The 21,954-nt window shown below is 39.3% G+C and overlaps 1 protein-coding gene and 1 long non-coding RNA gene across 2 annotated transcripts in view; both read right to left on the reverse strand.

Annotated features, from left to right (window-relative positions):
• LOC133515734 (synaptic vesicle glycoprotein 2B-like) overlaps positions 1–13,673 on the reverse strand; it is a 32,905-nt gene extending 19,232 nt beyond the window's left edge. Inside the window, exon 1 of the mRNA XM_061848303.1 lies at positions 13,489–13,673. Coding sequence (XP_061704287.1) covers positions 13,489–13,600 — 112 coding nt within the window. The 5' untranslated portion in view covers positions 13,601–13,673. The remainder of the gene's footprint in view (positions 1–13,488) is intronic.
• Positions 1–21,195, reverse strand: part of LOC133515749 (uncharacterized) — a 182,562-nt gene extending 161,367 nt beyond the window's left edge. The window contains exon 1 of the long non-coding RNA XR_009799064.1: positions 21,117–21,195. This is a non-coding gene — a long non-coding RNA (uncharacterized LOC133515749). The remainder of the gene's footprint in view (positions 1–21,116) is intronic.
• Positions 21,196–21,954: the final 759 nt, after the last annotated feature.

Genomic DNA, 21,954 nt, shown 5'->3' on the forward strand with positions numbered 1-21,954 from the left:
GGAATCCATATCTGGTGACCGCGCGACGTTTCTAAAACGCGATGTCGGACACGGAGCACGAGCAGACAAAGGAGCCAGCGAGCGGGGCAAATGTCAAACCGCCGGGCAAGAAGGAAAACGTGGCCACGGCTCCCTCGTCGGATAATGACGTCTCGGAGCCATTAGTGTACGGCGCAGTGAATCGAGTTGCTGTTCGTTTGCCCCCGTTCTGGCCAGACGATCCAGAAATTTGGTTTGCCCAGGTGGAGGCGCAGTTTGAAGTTACGGGTACGAAGACCGACTCCACTAAATTCTACACCGTGGTCCAACAGCTAGATCAGAACGCTGCCAGGGAAGTACGCGACATCATTACAAATCCACCCGCGAAAGGCAGGTATGAAAAATTAAAATATGAATTGGTGCGACGGTTATCGATGTCACGCGACGAGCGCTTACGGAAACTTCTAGTAAAGGAGGAGCTAGGCGATCTGAAACCGTCCCAGTTTTTGCGTAAATTACAATCGCTAGCCGGTACAGGAGTGAGTGACGAATTTTTAAGATCGCTGTGGTCGAGCCGTTTGCCCATTAATGTTCAGCAAATTATCGCTTCGCAAAATGTAAGCCTCAGTGATTTAGCAGATTTAGCCGATAAAATAACTGAAATATCGCCACCTAATAATATGCTTCAAGTAGCCAGCACCAGCTCAGCGGCCGTTCCGTTGTCATTTGAGGGTATGCTTTCAAAAATGGAAGAGTTCATCACAAGCCGTATTAAATCCGAAATTACCCAACAGATCTCTCAGCTGAACATTCGAGAACGACGAGGCCGCAGCCGTACGCCACAGGGTCGAGGCAACCGGTTAGCCCGGTCTAGAAGCAGGGGTCGTCAACATTCGCAGAGCCGTACTCCAGGTATTTGTTGGTACCATAATTTATTTGGCGATGACGCCGAGAAATGCACCATCCCGTGTAGTTACAAATCTTCGGGAAACCTGAACGACAGTCAGTAGAGGCGGCAAATGACTGTCTTAAATCTACCAGCCGCTTATTTGTTACTGACAAAAATACTAAGGTGCAATTCTTAATAGATACTGGCTCAGACCTTTGCGTTTTGCCACGTAGATTCGCCCGGGACAACAGAAGGCCAACCGGTTACAGCCTGACAGCTGCAAATGGCACAGTTATTAAAACTTACGGGATAATAAAGCTGCATCCAGAATTAGGCCTGCGACGCGACTTCGCCTGGAATTTCGTGGTGGCTGACGTAGATAGGCCGATCATTGGCGCTGATTTTCTTTCATTTTACGGGTTGCTTGTTGATTGCAGAAACAGACGCTTATTGGACAGCTTGACCTTATTGTCAAGCACCGGCGTAGTCAAGACGTGCCAGCCGCCGGGCATCAAAGCTATTTCGGGTAACACAGAGTACCACAAACTTCTGGCCCAGTACCCGGACCTCATCAAGCCATCCGGCATCATGAGAGAGGTAAAGCATTCGACTGTCCATTATATACGCACTACAGCTGGACCACCTGTCTTCTGCAGACCTCGGCGATTAGCACCCGACCGTTTGAAGGTAGCAAAAGACCAATTTGACGAGATGCTTCGAGACGGAACAGCTAGACGCTCAGATTCTCCTTGGGCATCTGCATTGCACCTGGCACCAAAGAAAGGGGACTCCTGGAGGCCCTGCGGCGACTACCGTGCTTTGAACGCACGCACGGTACCTGACAGGTACCCTATCAGACACATAGAAGACTTCTCGCTCAGACTATCTGGTTGTAAAATATTCTCGACACTGGATCTGGTGAAGGCTTACAACCAAATCCCAGTGTATCCTGAAGATATTCCCAAATCCGCCATTACGACGCCATTCGGATTGTTCGAATTTCCGTACATGTCATTTGGGCTCAGGAATGCGGCTCAATCATTCCAACGCTTCATGGATGAAGTTCTACGGGGCCTAGACTTCTGTTTTTCCTATATCGATGATATTTTGATTTTTTCCCAGACCCACGAGCAACACCTAGAGCATCTGAAGCAGCTGTTTCAGCGCCTGAGCGAGTATGGCATTCTATTGAACGAGGCCAAATGCAGTTTTGGTGTAAGTGAAGTCACGTTCCTAGGGTATTGCATATCAGCAGAAGGTGCACGTCCGCCGGAATCGAAAGTCACAGCCATCCAACAGTTCACGGCACCTGAAACAGCAAAAGGTTTGAGAAGATTTCTCGGAATGCTCAATTTTTATAGGCGTTTCTTACCCAAGGCTGCAGAAGAACAGGCAGCTCTACACGGCATGTTGGCTGGTTCTCACGTCAAGGACTCTAAGGTCCTGACCTGGACCCCACAGCTTCTGAACGCCTTTGATAGATGTAAGTCCAGTTTATCAAAAGCTACTTTACTGTCTCATCCTGTCCAAGATGCTCCGCTAGCTCTAGTAACAGATGCTTCCAATACAGCCATAGGATCGGTGATAGAACAATTAATAGATGGACAGTCGCAACCTCTGGCGTTCTTTTCAAAAAAATTGAACAATGCACAGAAACAGTACAGCGCTTATGACCGTGAACTGTTAGCGATATATGAGAGCATAAAACACTTCCGCCACATGATCGAGGGACGACATTTCGTAATCTATACAGACCACAAACCGATTACGTTCGCGTTCACGCAAAAGGACCGTACCTGTTCTCCTCGTCAGTTCAACTACCTCGACCTAATTTCTCAATTTACAACAGACATTCGGCATATTTCAGGAAAGGATAACCTGACTGCCGATGCCCTCTCTAGGATTGAAGCCATTTCAACATCTATAGACCTGGAGGAATTAGCACGCCTGCAGAAAAACGATGCCGAGTTGCAGAACCTTATGTCCAGTGGTTCTTCACTAAAGCTAAAGCTTGTACCAATGCAAGGTATGAATATTTCCATTACTTGCGATGTCTCTCAGTCGAAGCCACGACCGTTCATCACAAAGGAACTACGTCATCAAGTGTTCCAGTCCGTCCACGGAATGAGTCACCCAGGCGCGAGAACTACGACCAAACTGGTAACAGACAGATTCGTCTGGCCCTCCGTACGCAAGGACTTGCGAAACTGGGTTCAGAGCTGCGAGTCATGCCAACGCGCGAAAGTTCAGAGACACACTTCTGCTCCCCTAGGAAATTTCGAACTGTCAGGTTCCAGGTTTTCTCATGTTCACATAGACCTCGTGGGACCCCTACCATCTTCGTGCGACAACCGATACTGTTTAACTGCTATAGACCGATTTACACGCTGGCCGGAAGTCGTACCGCTGCAAAATATCAGCGCTGAGACGGTAGCTAAGGCATTTTGCGATACATGGATTTCAAGGTTTGGTTGTCCACAGATCGTGACCACTGACCAAGGCCGGCAGTTCGAGTCCCATCTATTTAAAGAACTCTCCAAGTTGTGCGGCATCCAACTTCAACGCACCACGGCGTACCACCCAGCTGCCAACGGTATGATCGAGAGGCTACATCGATCCTTGAAGGCCGCTATAATGGCCCACAATGAGATACGATGGACGGACGTGCTACCCATCGTACTTTTGGGCCTACGAACGGCGTGGAAGGAAGATTTACACTGCTCAGTAGCAGAAATGGTCTATGGTGAGCCTCTGAGGATCCCTGGTGAGTTTTTAGAACCACATTCTATGAATAAGGTCCAGCCAGTAGACTTTGTTTCCCAGTTGAGACAGCACATAGCTAAAATCAGACCTGCTCCTGTTTCAAGGCATGGTACGAAGTCAGTTTTTGTCCATAAAGACCTTAAAACCTCAAGCCATGTATTTTTAAGAAAAGGCCATCTTAGAGGGTCCTTGGAAGCTCCGTACACAGGCCCATTGAAAGTCTTGAAGCGAACCGATAAAACTGTTACTCTAGAGCTACAAAGAGGACCAGTGACAGTTTCGATCGACAGAGTCAAACCAGCTTATGTGTTGAGTGACGACAACTCATCTCAATCCCAAGTCTGCCCGTCTCAAGTCGTCAGGACAACACGCTCGGGCAGAAAAGTAACTTTTCCTGATTTTTATGTCGCAGGTCCATAAATCTCCAAGGGGGGTGGTGTGGTGACCATAAACTCCACACTAATTACTGCTCCAGCGGGCCCGAAGTCAGGCGACGGCGGGAGCGGCCCGCAGCCTGGCGGTCCCTGGCTGTGACGTCACGCCCCCACCGCGGCGCGGCCGGCCGGAGCTCAGTGCATCGCCCGCGCTCGGACAGAGGCTCCCAGAGATTCGCACTAAACGCACGCCGCTTTTCTCCGCCTTATCGCTAGCCTCTGCTTACGCGCGCTACGCGATTATAATATTCTATTTAGCTTCTTTCTGTCGCCTAAACTCTTTCCGTACTTTGCACGCTTGTAAATATCTTTTAATTATTATAAAGTTTATATGGATCTCCGAGTTTGATTTCTACGCCGCTGAATAGGAATCCATACTATAATTCAAATTTTCAAATACCATGCTCAATATTACGTAATTACATACGTAACTGCTTTGTACTTTCCTGGACTGTTTTGGTTTGGGCATGTTAGATGTTATCTTTGAGAATTGATACCACTTAAAGCATTGCATTGATTGCACAGTCAATACAATCAAATACGAGTAAGTACATATGGGTAGATAAAAGAGCCATCATTCAATATGCTTAAGATTCAATTCGATTGATTTCGATTCGATTCGGTTACATAGATCTGTCGAGCACACATATTTAGAGGACAACTATTTTGGCGAAAATACGTGTGACTCGGACTAACACAAAAACATGTAATGACGGGTACTGGAGGAGCGATGTTGGAGCAGGAACGCAGCCTAGCGAGTGAGGGGGACAGCGCGAACTTGTTTTTTTAAATATTATATCTCTAAAATGTGTGACTTGGACGGCACGATAACGTGTACTGCTAGTAAATTATATTTGTCTTGGATTTGGATAGAAAGTATAATATAAAACAGTAAGGTTAATTGTTTGAACATTTTTAAGTATTGAAAAAAAAAAAAGATACAAAAAAACGAACAGTCACTACATTTTGACGACCGGTCTAGCCTAGTGGGTAGTGACCCTGCCTATGAAGCCGATGGTCCCGGGTTCAAATCCTGGTAAGGTCATTTATTCGTGTGATGAGCATGGATATTTGTTCCTGAGTCATGGGTGTTTTCTATATATTTAAGTATTTGTAAGTATTTATATATTATATATATCGTTGTCTAAGTAACTTCAACACAAACCTTATTGAGCTTACTGTGGGACTTAGTCAATTTGTGTAATAATGTCCTATAATATTTATTTATTATTATTTATTTATTTTAGCTACTCAAAACAGTAAAATTGATGTCTTTTCGGAACAGTAAAATTTACTGTTTAGTTTGATAGGCTCACATGGAACTGTTTAAAAAATGAAATTTTAAAGCAATTTTACTTGTTTTAAATGGTTTTTTTTCTCAACGTATCATTGAATATAAGTAATTCAGGATTTAGGTACCAATATAAAAATCAGAATATATTGTTCTAAAAGTTGTGAGAATTGCGTGATTTCACTACTCATGATCCTTTGTTTTAATTAATTAAAACTATCCAATGGAAATCCGTGGGCTACTCAATAAAATCCCATATTAAAGATTCCAAAATATATTGTGCATCCGCACAGGCAAACGATTACGAGAGAGTTATTTACAAATGTGACATCTGTCTAGAAAACTTAATTCTATACAACCAGAGTTTATACTGGTACATAAACAAACTCCATGCTTGTGCTTTACATACCATCATGCCATCATCATTGTTGTAAATTCCAACATCTCTGGGTCAATCCACCTCCAGCTGATAACGAAATACCCTAACTGAGGTCGGCGCAAAATCGGTGCTTGCCCGGAACGGTATTGAACTCCTTATCTAATTGACTCATATGTCCTTTTGTGGTATGTAAATGCGTAATAGGGTTTATTAATTACTCCAATTAATAAGAGCGTTCACCAGCTTTTCTACGAAATACTTTTTATCTCAAAATTAACTTTTACTGTCCTTTTTTACGCAAACATTTTACTCTTTTGACATAATGAAAATGTATGATTTTTTTGTAAGAAACATTTTCCGGTGCATCAAAGACAACTCGTACAAATATTTAAAAAAATATACGTACCTATTAAGCTGTGATGATATAATTTAGGATATACATAATTTTAGTGTATACATACTTAAGCTTTGAATAAATTTAAAAGTGGAAAAAATACTGTCTTGGGTGAGACTTGAACTCACGGCCTCTGGGTCGATACTCCAGCGCTCTGCCATCTGAGCCACCAAGACGTCATCCATAGGCAGCAAATTTTCCACCATATGGGTCAAGGGGACCCTAGCGACATCTACCGTAAGAACGTTACACTTCTTAGACGGGTACCGGAGTTCCAAGTCATATTGGTAATTCACCAGTAACGATGTGCTACCCATACTAAATTAATTTTTAACAAGCCGAATTGTCTGCGAACGAATTAAGCTGGAAAAATCACATAAAAAGCCAACATAAAAAACAGCTCAAAAATTTCATTACTTTGCCACACATGTGGATAAAGTGCAACTTTCTTATACGTTTTTGAACAATCAAGAGCGCCTTTATGAGCTGGTGGAGTGAAAAGAAAAAAAGTTCTGTGTGTAGTCCTTAATCTACATTAGGATAGCGTGGGGGCTATAGAATTACTCTTGTGATCATAAGCACCAGGGGGGCTAGCCAAGATGACAATCATACATCTAATAGAAAAAAAAATTGGGATGACAGATGCCACGAATAGTCAAAACTATTTCCATACAACATTTAAGTTTCGGTTGATAGTTATATCAACTATTGTAATCTTCGCTGTGTTCCCAGAAGTGGAACACCTGGTGTTATGATGGCCTAGCAAGTCTAGACGAAAAAAAAACTATTTGACTGTTTTAAACGCTAATAAAAAGACAATAAATCGAGTAATTATTATTCGAAATCCTCTTAAATAATCTCTTTGACGTCACCTGCACCAAATGGGCACTTTCGACATTATGAATTATAATTACTTTACCGTTAAATAACCATTCGAATATAAAGTGCGAGAATGACATTCGCTCAGTTTCATTGCAATCGCTTGAGAAGCGTAGGTGAAATCGTAGCTAGCCTCAACAGGGGCTCCCCGCGATTTTCATCGATTTTTGGCGAGTTTTGAGTCGTTACTCCTTCATTTGCACTACAGATAGAATTATAAGACAAATGGCTATCGGTTCTTTAATCTTTTATCTTTTTTTTGTCTGCCGGATTTTGAAAGAAATTAATACTAATTTTTTTATGATTTTTATAAACATTGTCTAAACAAACACTATTTTCGTAACTAGATTGCTATGAAGGATCTTACATATATGAGATCTACATATTTGGGTTCGTCTTTGACGTGTCTAAAAATTTGTCAGAGAGTTTAATATTAAATTAATTAACAAAAAAAGCTATGGCCAGAAAACCAGTTTTTTGGCCTAAAATTCTTCAACTTTGATGCCAAATATCTCGAAGATAATGAACTTTAAAGTAAATATGGGATACTATATATATATTGCTTACAGCCAATGCTGTTAATATGATTAGCTACTATTATTATTATTAGAAAACTAAGGGATTCAGATCGAAGGTCATTGGCGTTAGGGACCCCCTTGGATCATTATATTTGTTATAGGTCAAGAGATCACGCTACACTGGGCTTAAGTAACACCTCTACTCGCCTTTGAAAATGTATCAATAAGAACATACGCTTAGGTTATAAGCCTGGCAATACGCCAGAGCGTCAAACGTTGAAACAACTTCCAACCATTAGTCTATCTTTATCACTCATATTTCTTATTTAACTGGGTGAAAGAGACCGCAAGAATCTGGCGGTTATCTGGAGTAGACCAGTCTGAGACGTATTTTGTTTTGATCTACGGTTTATGGGTCAATTATTTAACGTACTTAACCTTGTTGACGATTTTCACGGATATTTTTGTGGGAGACGTGGACTTGGTTTAATACATATCGAATAGAAGAGAAGTTAGATAGGTACTGTAACTGTTGGGCATATACAAGTGGGTGGACTTATTAAAAATGTGTTAAGTTCATTTTGGTCATAAAACTTAACAAATTCCAACGAAAAACTACATTTTGATGCGAAATAGATTAATGACTGCAAATATGTATTTTTTAGAGTACAGTACCCCTAGTGTAAATAAGTTCGATTTCCAAACGTGACGTACGCGTTTGCGTTTAGTCTCATTTTGTATTGGATTTCGAAAGAGCGCGCCAAGCGGGACGTTTTGGAACCTCAAAATCCTATACAAAATGAGACTTAACGCAAACGCGTTCGTCACGTTATGATGTCGATCAAAGTTACACTAGGGGTACGGATAGGGTATCAGAGTTTTGTCGTATGTTTAATAAGTAAAAAAAAGCGGCCAAGTGCGAGTCGGACTCGCCCATGAAGGGTTCCATACCATTTATCATCATTCGCTTGCCCTTATCCCATTCATTTGGGGTCGGCGCAGCATGTCTTTTCCTTCCATATCTTTCTGTCACCCGTCATCTCATCATTCACTCGCGTTCGTTTCATGTCATCTCTCATACAATCCATCCACCTTTTCCCAGGTTTTCCTCTCCCGTTCCATCCCTCCACATTCATTCGTAATACCTTTCTCGTCACATGACTTTCATCCCTCCGCATCACATGCCCATACCACGCTAGGCGATTCGCTATTTATGACGTATTAAAAAAAAACTACTTACTAGATCTCGTTCAAACCAATTTTCGGTGGAAGTTTGCATAGTAATGTATATCATATATATTTTTTGTTTTATCATTCTGTTATTTTAGAAGTTACAGGGGGGGGGGGGGACACACATTTTACCACTTTGGAAGTGTCTCTCGCGCAAACTATTCAGTTTAGAAAAAAATGATAGTAGAAACCTCAATATCATTTTTAAAGACCTGTCCATAGAATTTGATAATATGATTTGATGAAAAAAAAAGTTTCAGTTCTAAGTATGGGGAACCCCCAAAATGTATTGTTTTTTTTTTCTATTTTTGTGTAAAAATCTTAATGCGGTTCATAGAATACATCTACTTACCAAGTTTGAACAGTATAGTTCTTATAGTTTCTGAGAAAAGTGCCTGTGACATAAACGGACAGACAGACGGACATGACGAATCCATAAGGGTTCCGTTTTTTGCTATTTGGCTACGGAACCCTAAAAAGTAGTCAGTTTGGTATATACTAATAAGGGCTCAAATTTTTCAAAAAGATTTGGAGTCGAATTTAAACTGTCGTGACGTATACTAACATTAAACTAATTTTACGGTTTAAACTCACAGCGACATGTTTTGGAGAGCCTAGGTGCGCGATTCTCGAGTACTAACAGTAACAGCTTTTTAGTAAACGGATTTCACACACAACAGCGCGACGGAAGAAAGCTTTTAAAAAGTACTTAATGATAAAGATATAAGCTATTTATTCGTGACGATAACAAAACATGTACGAACATGTACAGACAAAATAAGTAAGAATAGAGAAAATCATAAAGTGTGCATCACGAAATGGACCCAACTCAACACAATGCTAGCTTAATAAAACCAGCGCTGGTCTTCCGTAGGCCCGATTCGGTGATGCCATGACAGATAACATATAAAGATACATATTAAATTCTTACAAAAAAAACCACAGGTATAATTACGAAAAAAAAAAAAAAAAAAAACAAAACAGGTAATAAATGCTTAGTCATTCTTTAAAAAAATAAGCGATGCTGCAAGCAAATACCGAAAATTCTGGAAGAATTTGCGTCAGATATCGAAAGTTGCAGGCGATACTAAAATACGCCGTCGCCATTGGTGTCGTCGCGGTTAATTTACGGGTGCTACAATGGCGAACCACGGCCACTGCTATTCCCGGCTGGACCTTGAGGGACCTTCAGTGTCAGGTCCCCGGTCGTTCACTTTCGTGTATTTTTGTTGACAATGTAGGTACTTGCGACTACAACGGGCGCTTTCTGAGTTATGATTATGATATTCATATTGGTATGATGATGTTGCTAACATCGTATTTGCAGGCGCGGATACAAGATTTGGCTTAGGGGGGGGCCATTTTGAGAAAATCATATATTTTTGGTAAAAAATAAAATTTACTCAATTTAGTAATGTGAGAGCCAGGGTTTTAGGGGGGGGCCATTGCCCCTATGGCCCCCCCTTGTATCCGCGCCTGCGTATTTGTAATTGGGAAATGGTTTTCTATCGTCTCTTAGGAGCAATGAAGACGGGTCAAATTTAATGTAGAATTTTCTAATAAAAAACCTAACCAGTTTTAAATGTTTTTAATGGATTGATACGGGGCTTTAGTAATTCTATTTTAAAGAACTAAATATTTTTAGAAAATTAAGGTTTTAGTAGTAGTAGTAAACACACTTTATTGTACAAAAATTAAAACAAAACAGCAAAAAAAACAGTACAGAGGCGAATTATCCCTTTAAAGGATCTCTTCCATTTAACCTTTGAGCAATTGAGGGAGAATTGGAGACGGTAGACATCCGTACTGTACAAAGTGGCGCAAAAAAATAAATAGAAAAGATATTTAGTTTACTTATAACCTATAATATACATACAATAGTTTTATAAGTTTTTTTAGAATATATTCGCGAGTGAGCATAGCTATTGTATTAAAAATGTGTTATGTTTATATGGATAGTACGAGTAGGTTACTATTAACTACTTTACTGTTAAGACTGCGTACTATAGTATAGTACTACCTACTGTTTGTTACTATTTGTAGAATATTATTGTTTATTTATATACGTATGAAGTAGAAATTCTATAGACAAATATTTACACAAAAATACCCTTATTGTTCTACAGATAGTTGTAACGTAATAGTCTACCTTAATTGCATCATACTGCACTACGTGACAAACAAAATAATTCCTTAGGAAACAAATTACTTAATAGGGTTGTTTCCATCTACAAATCTTAGGGCAGAATTGTATCCCAATAAATTCTTTTGGATTATAAGAACATGTTAAACTACTTTTAGGGGACCTGTAATGACCATAGTTTTGTAAATATTGAATTTTAAATATCTTTTGGCATACGTCACGTGACCAAACTCGAAACGTCATTGAAGATTTTTTATGACGTCATAACTCTCGGATTGACACTGTTGACAGTAGGCGATAAACAACAAATGATACCTAAATGTCAGTTGACAGTTCGTATCTTCTACGTGTGTATGTAGTTATGTGTCAAACCGTAAACTGTGACGTCACACAATTTTCAAAGAGCGTTTTGGGCGCGAAAGCATCTGGCAAAATATATTTTGTCAATTTAAAATATTTAAAGCCGTTTTTAGTATAAAAGTTGAATTTTAGGGCAACTTTTAGTTAATATAGAACGTAATACAAGCGTTTCAAAAAATTGGAAATAACCCTATTGGTAAAGTCAAAGCGGAGAAGATACAATTTTTGCCACGTCTCTGTAGACTGATAAATTCTTGCAGTGGATCAGTAGACATACAGTCAACCAATTTGATTCCTAGGCCACTATAGAACCATGCCATAATGACTTCTACGACAGTGCTTATTGAGTGATGCGTGTCAAGTATCTAGTAGTTAAAGCGACAAGGTTCTATAGTGGCCTAGGCCTCAAATTGGTTTACTGTACATGGTGATTCACTGCCTAAATTCCGCAGGACAATCAGTGCCTTTTTTTCCCAAAGACATCTCGAATATAGCTTTTCGTTTATGTAGCTCTTATGAACTACTACTAATTTCACAAATTTCAAAATGTTTTTAGATTAAGTAATCGGCTAATATCCGTTCTAGTTTCTAATTACAATACATAGCTGAGGTAATTTTTAGTTCGTTAATACAAATATTGTTATCATCATCATCATCATATCAGCCTTTTATCGCCCACTGCTGAGCATAGGCCTCTCTTCTAGTACGCCACTTATCCCGGTCCCGAGCCAATCTCATCCAGAAGTGACCCGCAGTCTTCCGAATGTCGTCCACTCAACGAGCCAACGGACGCCAGGCACTCCTTTCGTCTGAAAGCGGCCACCATTCCGTTAGCATTTTGGCCCACCTGCCATCACTCTGCCTGGCAACATGTCCCGCCCAACTCCATTTTAATTTGGTAAAGACGTGTCCGACGTCATAAGATGAAAAGAAATATTGTTATAGATGGTAATTAGTGTTTTTAACAACACCATTCAGTGTATTAATTGTATCAAGCTTTATGTTACAATGTCGTAAGTTGTGTTTGTCTGTAATTGGTTGTGCATTTAGCTCAAGTCTTCTACTCCGAATGTCATGATGTAACAATTGTTGGCAAACCTAATAAATAAACGAAAAAAATAGACCGTTATAGGACTAGAACTCTTGTATTTGTTTATAATACTTCGCTAAGACAGTCAGAAAGGAAGAACTTCGCTCCTCCTGCTCTATAGGCCGTCTGTAAGTGGAGAGCAAGAGTTAGAAGCGACGAAAGCGCTTGTAGACGGATTTACCTAATATTAAGAGGCTGTCAACACCCAATGTCCTTGAAATTGATGTTACTTAAACAGTTTTTTAAGAAAGACTATTTGTTTTAGTCAAGTAAGAAAAATATATGTTCATATTAATTATATTTCTAAGACCGTGGTTGTACTCGATACACGATTGAACGAAATCGGCTCGATAGAAAATAATTGCAAAGATTGGTCTTAAAATCACAATTAAACGGTTTTATGTCTTTATTGTTTTGACTTATGGGTCTGCAATTAAAATCACAATTTCAAAACATTTATATCTAAACCGTGGTTGAGTAAAATATTACACTAATAATCCACTTTTTTTTATTTAAATATTTTTCTTATTATTCCCTTGCCCAGGCCCAGTAACATGCGACAGTGCTATCTCATTTACTCCGATACAAATAGACAGTGTGCGCGCTTTAGGTATTGACAGCCTCTTAAACGGTCGTCCCAACATTTCCGAAAAATAAAAATAACGCCGTTTACATTGTCTTATCTCTGCCATGTAAAACTTTTGTGTAAACTTGTTTATGTGCAATAAAATGACATATATACATACATACACATACTACTTTTAAAACATTAATCAATGTTACGACCTTTTTCCAGATAGGTTTTAAGAAAAGTTTTTATTTCAGAAGTTACTCAGAGAGACCTCTTACTCAAAAATTTAATTTATTTATTTAGTTCCAGTTTTTGACACTTACACATTGTTATTTAATAACGTACAAAAAACATTCCACTTCTTTATTAACCGTTCACATGTGTGTGGTGGTCAACAATCGAGTTTATGAGTTTATGAATAAAACGCTGCATGGTGCATCAAACTTCGTTCTCGAAAAGAAAAAGCAAAAAGATAACTAAAACTTCGGTCAGGATCCTTAAGAAACACAGATTTAAAAAAATCGCCACAGATAAAAGACAAACTTCAAAACAAAAACAAAACACTTACCATGCGCCATCTTCTCCAAATTCGAAGACGACAAACCCGTGACCATAAACAAATGGTCGTGAGGGATGTCCTCCTTCCTCCCAGAAGCCTCCACATCATTTCCTGCCACCATCTTATCAGCAAAAACTGAATTTAGTCCTAAAGAGAACCACCGAACTGTCCAGAGGCATTCTTGGAGGCAATGAGATCACAGCTGATCGTACGGTATATTATATCTCGCGCTTGTATCTGGGATGTTTGCTCGGGGATTTTCGTGTGTGAACAGTCAGTTTGCCAGTATTCCTCCGTCCGTAGTGAGGAGAGAAAAGTAGTTCACTGAATGCTTTTAATTGTTTAAATAAAACTAGTGGCTCTGTGAGCTGTCTTCGCGAACCCCTATGGCTCCGCCATTTTGAATCTTCTAATAACTGACTCGACAAAAAAAATTACCGTCGAACCTGCTGACAAAATTGACATGAGACCTGTAGAGGAGACGACCAGGACATACGAAACCATTTTTGCCCAAGCTAAAACACAGACTTTCGCTAACGCTTCTGTCAAAAAATGCAAATGGCGGATGGAATGCCCAAAGGTTTTCTCGTCTAGTCATCACGCCAAACGGGAACAGTATTATGTCCAAGCATTACACAAAAAACAGGATAGGTAACTTAAAACAAACAATACAGCGATTAATAATATATACAGTAATATAATATAATTAAACAGCCTTGCATATAGATTACTTTATGTACCCAGTGCAAAAAATACTATGATTACAATGGACGATAAATCAATGAAGTAATGCTTGCGCAACATGCGTTTAAACGACAGCTTGGTTATAGCCTGTCTGGGTGCGTAGCCGCAGGGTGACAATCGCTTACGCTACGACAACGAAATGCTTTGTGTCTCTATCACTCTTTCATATTGCTTTGCGTTTCGATTGTTTTTTGCGAGAACGATTGCTCACTACTTGCGTAAACGATTGATTACTACTACTGAGTGTAAACGATTGTTTCTTGTTTACGCACATATCACAAACCCACTAAGAAGCGTTAAAAACCTATGTCAACCCATAATGATAAACTATGTATTTTGTCAGAAAAAACTTGTCTGTGAAAATGTTATTATTGCGTAATAGTATCATTAATATCGTCGATATCGTTTTAATAATAACAATGAAGTTGGGACTAATGGAACTTTAAACATCTCTGTAAAACAAAGTTTAAATTGACCTCACTTTTACGAGTAGTATCAGTCGAGATGACGTTGTATTCGCAGTGAAATATCAATTGCAAACAATTTTATTTATTTATTTTGAAACGTAATAATATACAGCATTACAGTCGAGACCAAAGCACTGTACAATTCAGATTATATAATAGGATTACATACTAGGAAAAACATCACAATCAACTTTCGTCCATCACCTCGCAATACCGCAGACACATCTGATACACAGCCGTCCATCGATTTGCAAACATATCATAATCTGGTGCCCATGACAGAAAGGAGTTCAGCAGCCTTAGAGCCCGCACAGCAGGCGAGTTTTTATGTGCTACAGTGCGTGTAATTGGGACGGCCAAAAGCTTGTGACTTCGCGGTCGCAGGAGATTTTTGGTCACAAATGGAATAGCGAGTCTAACAGTTCGTCCTACCAGCTCAGGAAAGTCTGGTCTGGACAATGAGATCAAATGCCGCAATCTTGGAGGATTTAAAAACTGGAGAGGCCTTGTCTGTAATTTTCTGTATAAAACAGTCTGCCGATTATTGCGGCGTCAAATGTAGGACTATTTGTACGTAACGTACAAATAGCCATGTCATATAAAAGAGGGGTAAGCTCTTAAAGGCCACTCCAGTTGTTAAATCCACCAAGGCTTCAATAGCGGTGGTAACATGGTATTCCTGCCCGCGTAGCCAACATGCCAATCGTAACGCTGCGCAGCGAACGAACACTCTCACTGTCGCAAGTGTCGCACTAATGTGGAAGAGATACGCTACGCTAAGGAGCGTTAACTATTGGCATGTTGGCTACGCGGGCTTAACACATAATATGTGTGTAGATAAAGGGGTGTATGTAAGTGTAAATAATTAGGTATTATTAATTTATACTTTATTGCACTTAAAATAATAAGTACAAATTGTTGACTTAATGCCTTAAGGCATTCTCTACCAGTCACCCACTGGGTTAAAAACGTAGACATAATGGGTAGACGTTTGTTAGGTGCAGAGTTTGTACTTGAGAATAATTCACCGATATCACTACCTACTATTTACAAATTAAATACTAATAATACTAATTAATATACTATTATGTAGCAGTAGCATAACGTAACTACTATTAACGATACATACTCCGATCGTGCCATTCACGAAGACACATCGTGGATGACACGAACTGTAATTGGGTATAAGATTGTCGCTGCCTGCTTTTTCTCTCTTCACTACGAGTACGACCCTGCTATATATGGCTCGGCAAACATTTTCAACATTCGATTGTACCTGTGCACAACAGGGGAAATTATTAATACAAAGGATAAATATTGACACAAATATCGTGTTAATGTGATCTTGATTTCAAATCACATGTGTTATGTTTACCGAGACGTTTGTTTGACTTTGCGTGTCTGTCTGTAAAATAAATATGTTTGTTTCAGTTACCTATTAAGATTTTTTTTTTTAATATTTGGTGGTTCAAATTGGAGCAAATGAACCGCCTCGCCTGATGGTAAGCAATACCCGTGGCCCAAAGACATCTGCAACATCAGACGAGTTATAACTGCGTGGCCGGCATGAATTCTATAGTCATTTAATTAAATTGCATTTTTTTCTTATTTAATGCATGTTAATTATAAGATATAACTTTTTGAATAGATGTGTCCCGCCGAGTTTCTTGCCGGTCCATGTTGGGATACCCTCCTCCAATTGAGGAGGGATTTAAATCTTCACGGCTCAGAGGTGTAGGGTTAGAGCCGGTGTAGCTTTATTTGACGTTCATAAGCGCATTGTAACATGCCTATTTGAATAATAAACTATCTATATCTTTATTTATTAGGATATGAGTTCTTGAAAAATTGTAATTAGGTATTTGTACGTACGTAATATTAATAGTAAATATGGTTAAATATAGATATCAGATAACGGTTGCATTTTGTTTAATGTTGGTTTTTACGAACATATACCTACTACTGTATGTATCTGATGTCATCGAAAATTTTCTAAAATTGTGAAATTTCTACATGAAATAATTTCGGAAACCTTTTTAACATTTTTTTGTATGAGAAACGAAATTTTCCGTTTCCAAGATGGAAACTCTTTACTTATATGGGACTTTTACTGAAATTTTCGAAAACTTTTCAATCATTTTGGAAACTTTCTGCAACTGGCATATGTGTTGTGTAGTATGATTTTTCAAGTATTATTTAATTGATTTTGGCACCTACAAAACATGACAAACGTACTTACTTCGGGCTTGTGTTTAAAAGCTAGAAACGTAAAAGTTTTTTTTAGTCACCGGTTTTCTTAAGGCAATCCCAAATGCAAAAACCAGTAGCGTTGTTGACAAAAACAGTTACTAAAGTATAACAATTACAAATCATTGTGTTAGATGTGTAAACAGCACTAAATAAAGTAAACGACAGCGGAGTCACATTACGACGGTATTTGCTTTGTGTTGCGTCGCAGTTGCGTGGCGGAGGCGTGGCAGGGGAGTGGCTCTTGTGGCAAACATGCATACAGCCCGTTGCTAAGCAGTTACTGATCCTATAGAGTGCAACTGAAGTTGGGTATCAATTTAAAACGTGCTCTGTAGAAGCCCCGCCAGATATCTTTAGTAATCTTTAGTAACTGTTTATTTGATATAGAATACTTAAATAAGTTATTTTGTTAAGGTTATCACCCTACCAGATTTTTATTGTGTACTATTTATAATTATAATTAAGTGAATAATTACAAATTAATTAATATGGTCCTATTCTGCCTGAAACACAGGAACTCCTAGTTCAGGCATTTGTAAACTTTTCCTTATCCTTAATCCTTAGTCTTTAAGTGCTAACACTGTACTTATACTGGTTTCAATAAAATTATTTGTATTTGTATTTGTATTTGTATTTTTTGATATAAAGTTAAACGATCTCGTAAAAAAATAAATAAATGTATTAAAAATTTAATATCTACATTAATGTTGTAATGATGCTTTAATTTTATAAGTATATACTTTAAGTGTCAATTTACAAACCGACTTGTAACCAATGTTACTATAGTACATTACGATACAAGTGCGAAAAATAGGAAATTCGAAACGAGTGGCGATAAATTAAAACACGACCGAAGGGAGTGTTTTAAATCGACACGAGTTGCGAATTACCTATTCGCACATGTATCGTACAACGTTTTACAGTACATATGGCCCTTTAAATGTTCGACACAGTAACGTAATATGCTACTTCTCGCACTAGTGCTATAAAGTAGCCCCATATGTACTGTAAATAAATATTTTATTTATTTATTTATTTAATCTTTATTGCACAAAAGAAAACCTCATAGTACAAAAGGCTTATTTTCTTTTCTTCGGTAGAGTTCATTCCACAACTGGAGCTTTCCCGGAAGACAATTTCTCTGAATCTGCGGCTGTAGCACCGTTGCATTTTTGTCGCCTGTCACCATGCCTGTCACATTCTAACAAGTATGTAAGTGCGAAAGTGACAGGCATAGTGACAAGCGATGAAAATGCAATCATGTTGCCACAGCTGCTGCGTTTTAAAAGTTCCGGTTGGCTTCTAACTTCTTTGCTTCTAACTAACAAATATAGCTGTTAGGAGAGGAGGCCAACAATGAACTTGAACTTATGTTAAGCCAACACGAAGGAGGAGTTTCTGTCGAGGGGTGTCAAGTGTATCGATTCAACTTTCAAGTCAAGCGACCCCTGTCTTAAGCTGGCCTTTATATGGCAGGCCAGGCTACATTTGGTTTTGAAGATCCAGTGACACTCGTGCCAGCAGAATTGCCCTGACGCTTTGTACCTGTATCTATCAAAACCATCAGTCAAACACAAACTGGGAGGACTTTAATATCTATTATGTAATAGCTGTAATATGAATAGAAATGGATCAATCGCTCGCGTTTATTGCTGCGTTCAAGATGCACTGCAAATCGGTAAGATCAGGATCGTGTCATAAATATAAATCCAATGAAGGTTTCAGGTGTAGAATCGGCTTCTATTAGTTATGGATGGCTTTATTCACGTGATAAAGTGTCAATTATAAACACAATACCATTCAAAGAGATGAACACCATCGCATTTGAAATTATCAAGTCTTGGAAAAACGCCCGTCCTTTTGAAAACATAACCATGCTCCGTACAACAGAGACTTCCTGATACCAATGTTAACGATTAAATATGCTCCAATGACGTCAGTAGATCCTGAATAAACATTTTTCGACTCATAAATGGGTCCCAAATTATGATTATATTTTCAAAACGACGGGCGTTCTTCCGAGCCTTAGAAATTATACAAAAAAATAGGCTAACATGAAAGAAGTACACAATAATCATCATCATTGCAGGGTGCAATTATTTAAGGTAAAATATTTTATTTCTTCAGTCTCTTTATGGTTTTAGTGTATCTCATGCTACCGTTGCGTACACAGATGTGGGCAGACGTCCAAACAGTCATGTAAACAAGAGCATTGGATTTTGGCTGGCGGTGGATCGCGGGAAAGAATGTTGTTTTGCTTTATTCGATTTGTCAACTTACAAATGTTGCATTACTATTTATCATATATTAGTCTTTGCCTGTCACTTTATGCGGATGGAAGTATTTCATCCAATTATTAATTTGTTGAATTTCAAAACACCCGTTTTAAGTAGAGCAGCCCGCGTAGCCAACGTGCATATCGTTCACGCTCCGTGGCGAACGAAACGCAACTGTCACAGTCGCACTTATATGGAAGAGTGATAGAGAGAGATGACTACGCTACGCTACGGAGCGTTAACGATTGTAACGTTGGCTACGCGGTCTGATGAAAATGTTCAAATAAAATCTTCTCTTCTTCCTCGCGTTGTCCCGGCATTTTGCCACGGCTCATGGGAGAATGGGGTCCGCTTGGCAATTAAGCCTCAGAATCGGTGTAGGCACTAGTTTTTACGAAAGCGACTGCCATCTGACCTTTCAACCCAGAGGATGAATAAGCCTTATTGGGATTAATGCGTTCCTCACGATGTTTTCCTTCACTGAAAAGCGACTGGTAAATATCAAATGATATTTCGTACATAAGTTCCGAAAAACTCTTTAGTACGAGCAGGGTTTGGTTGGGTTTGAACCCGCGACCTCCGGATTACAAGTCGCACGCTCTTTAATTACCGCTAGGCCACCAACGCTTCATTGCTACTAACATTAATCGCATGCAAAAAATATATATCTTCGCATCCAATTCAAAGTTACATTTAGACATCTAAATTATATCTTAATAATGTTACTCTCGCATTTTGGACTTGGGTATGTCCTTAAACTACGTCCAAAAGAGAGGTATGGGCATTGTGAATGTCATCTCGCTTTGTGTGGTAGGGCACAGCACAGCGGATGTCATTCCAAATCTAGAGCAGAGCCCAACTGGGGAAGTACCTCCACCTTACAGAAAACCGCAGCCAAATAACACTAGACCCTACTTACAGTGTTGTGTTCCTACCGGTGAGTAAGGTTGCTAGAGCTCAACGAGTGTGCCGAGTGTTTGGGTCGGCAACGCGCATGTAACTCTGAAGTTGCAGGCGTCCATAGGTTACGGAGACTGCTTACCACCAGGCTGGCCATACGCTTTGAGTTTGACACCAATGTTAGTATAAAAAAAAAATCATTTTTCTCGTAATTGTCCGTACATGTACCTATTGGCGTGAGCGAGAAGCACGCGGCCGACTAACATATTTTAGATATCATTTTGATGTCAAAATGTAAGTTTGGAGGCCACTCCATGTTGTTACTTCGTGGATCAGTAAAGTAATATTTTTGTTTCAATTAAGTAATATTGGATTTCCGCAATGTAGCGCCTGATTTTATAAATTATTTAAAATGATTCAATTCCAAGGCTCTCTATCTTCTTATAAAATAAATAAGATTAAAAAATGCCCTCTATCTTCAACGGTTTAGGGTATATGCTGTCTGTCAATATCTACATAACAGGCCTGTTATTATTACTTATTATACATTTTGATTTCCGAGAAACCAATTCATCTTAGTGTTTTATTTCGATTACATTCAAGAGCACATGGGGTTGCAGTAAAATTGCAGGCAATGCATTTCAAAAAAAATTGAAATATTGTGTGTTTCTAATAAAAGATAACTAGGTACCTGAATACATATCTAGAGTATATTTAGTATCTAACTATTTCAATTTTTTCCGTAATTTATTAAGGGTATTTTAAAGGGAAGCGCTGGTGGCCTAGCGGTAAGAGCGTGCAACTTGCAATCCAAATGTCGCGGGCTCAAACCCCGGCTCGTACCAATGAGTTTTTCGGAACTGATGTATGAAATATCATTTGATATTTACCAGTCGCTTTTCGGTGAAGGAAAACATCGTGAGGAAACCGAACTAATCTCAACAAGGCCTAGTTTACCCTCTGGGTTGGAACGTCAGATGGCAGTCGCTTTCGTAAAAACTAGTGCCTACGCCAAATCTTGGGATTAGTTGTCAAGCGGACTCCAGGCTCCCATGAGCCGTGGCAAAATGCCGGGACGACGCGAGGAAGAAGAAGAAGAAGAAGAACCGTATTTTAAAAATGAGATGATTCAAATTGGGTTGGTTCTTGTGTTTAAAATAAATTATTTCACACCATGTGCGAAATAAAGCATAAGATAATTATTAGAAAAACGTAATAGACAGCTGATATTTTTTGACACAGTTTCTATTTAGAAATCGGAACTAAAAAAGTAGGTGACTTAACCGTGACGTCACAGTTCAGTTTCATATAAGTTCCATAGTGGTTAATCGTTTTGACAGTTCTTAAAATAAAAAAAATTATACTACGTCGGCGGCAAACAAGCATACGGCCCGCCTGATGGTAAGCAGTCTCCGTAGCCTATGTACGCCTGCAACTCCAGAGGAGTTACATGCGCGCTGCTGACCCTAACCCCCACCCACCCCTCGTTGAGTTCTGGCAACCTTACTCACCGGCAGGAACACAACACTATGAGTAGGGTCTAGAGTTATTTGGCTGCTGTTTTCTGTAAGGTGGAGGTACTTCCTCAGTTGGGCTCTGCTCTAGATCTGGAATGACATCCACTGGCTGTGCCCTACCACACAAAGCGAGATGACATTCACAATGCCCATATGTACCTCTCTTATGGACGTAGTTTAAGGACGTACCCGGTATTTTAATCACGCCTCTTTTTCACAGTGTATACTTATAATTAAAATATTTGTATTTTCCTGACTGACTGACATACCTATTAGTCTAAACATGAAATACTCCAGCATTCCTACCTTAGTCACTGTTAA

This window comes from Cydia pomonella, chromosome 3, assembly GCF_033807575.1.
Source record: "Cydia pomonella isolate Wapato2018A chromosome 3, ilCydPomo1, whole genome shotgun sequence".
In the NCBI taxonomy this organism is placed as follows: Eukaryota; Metazoa; Arthropoda; class Insecta; order Lepidoptera; family Tortricidae; genus Cydia; species Cydia pomonella.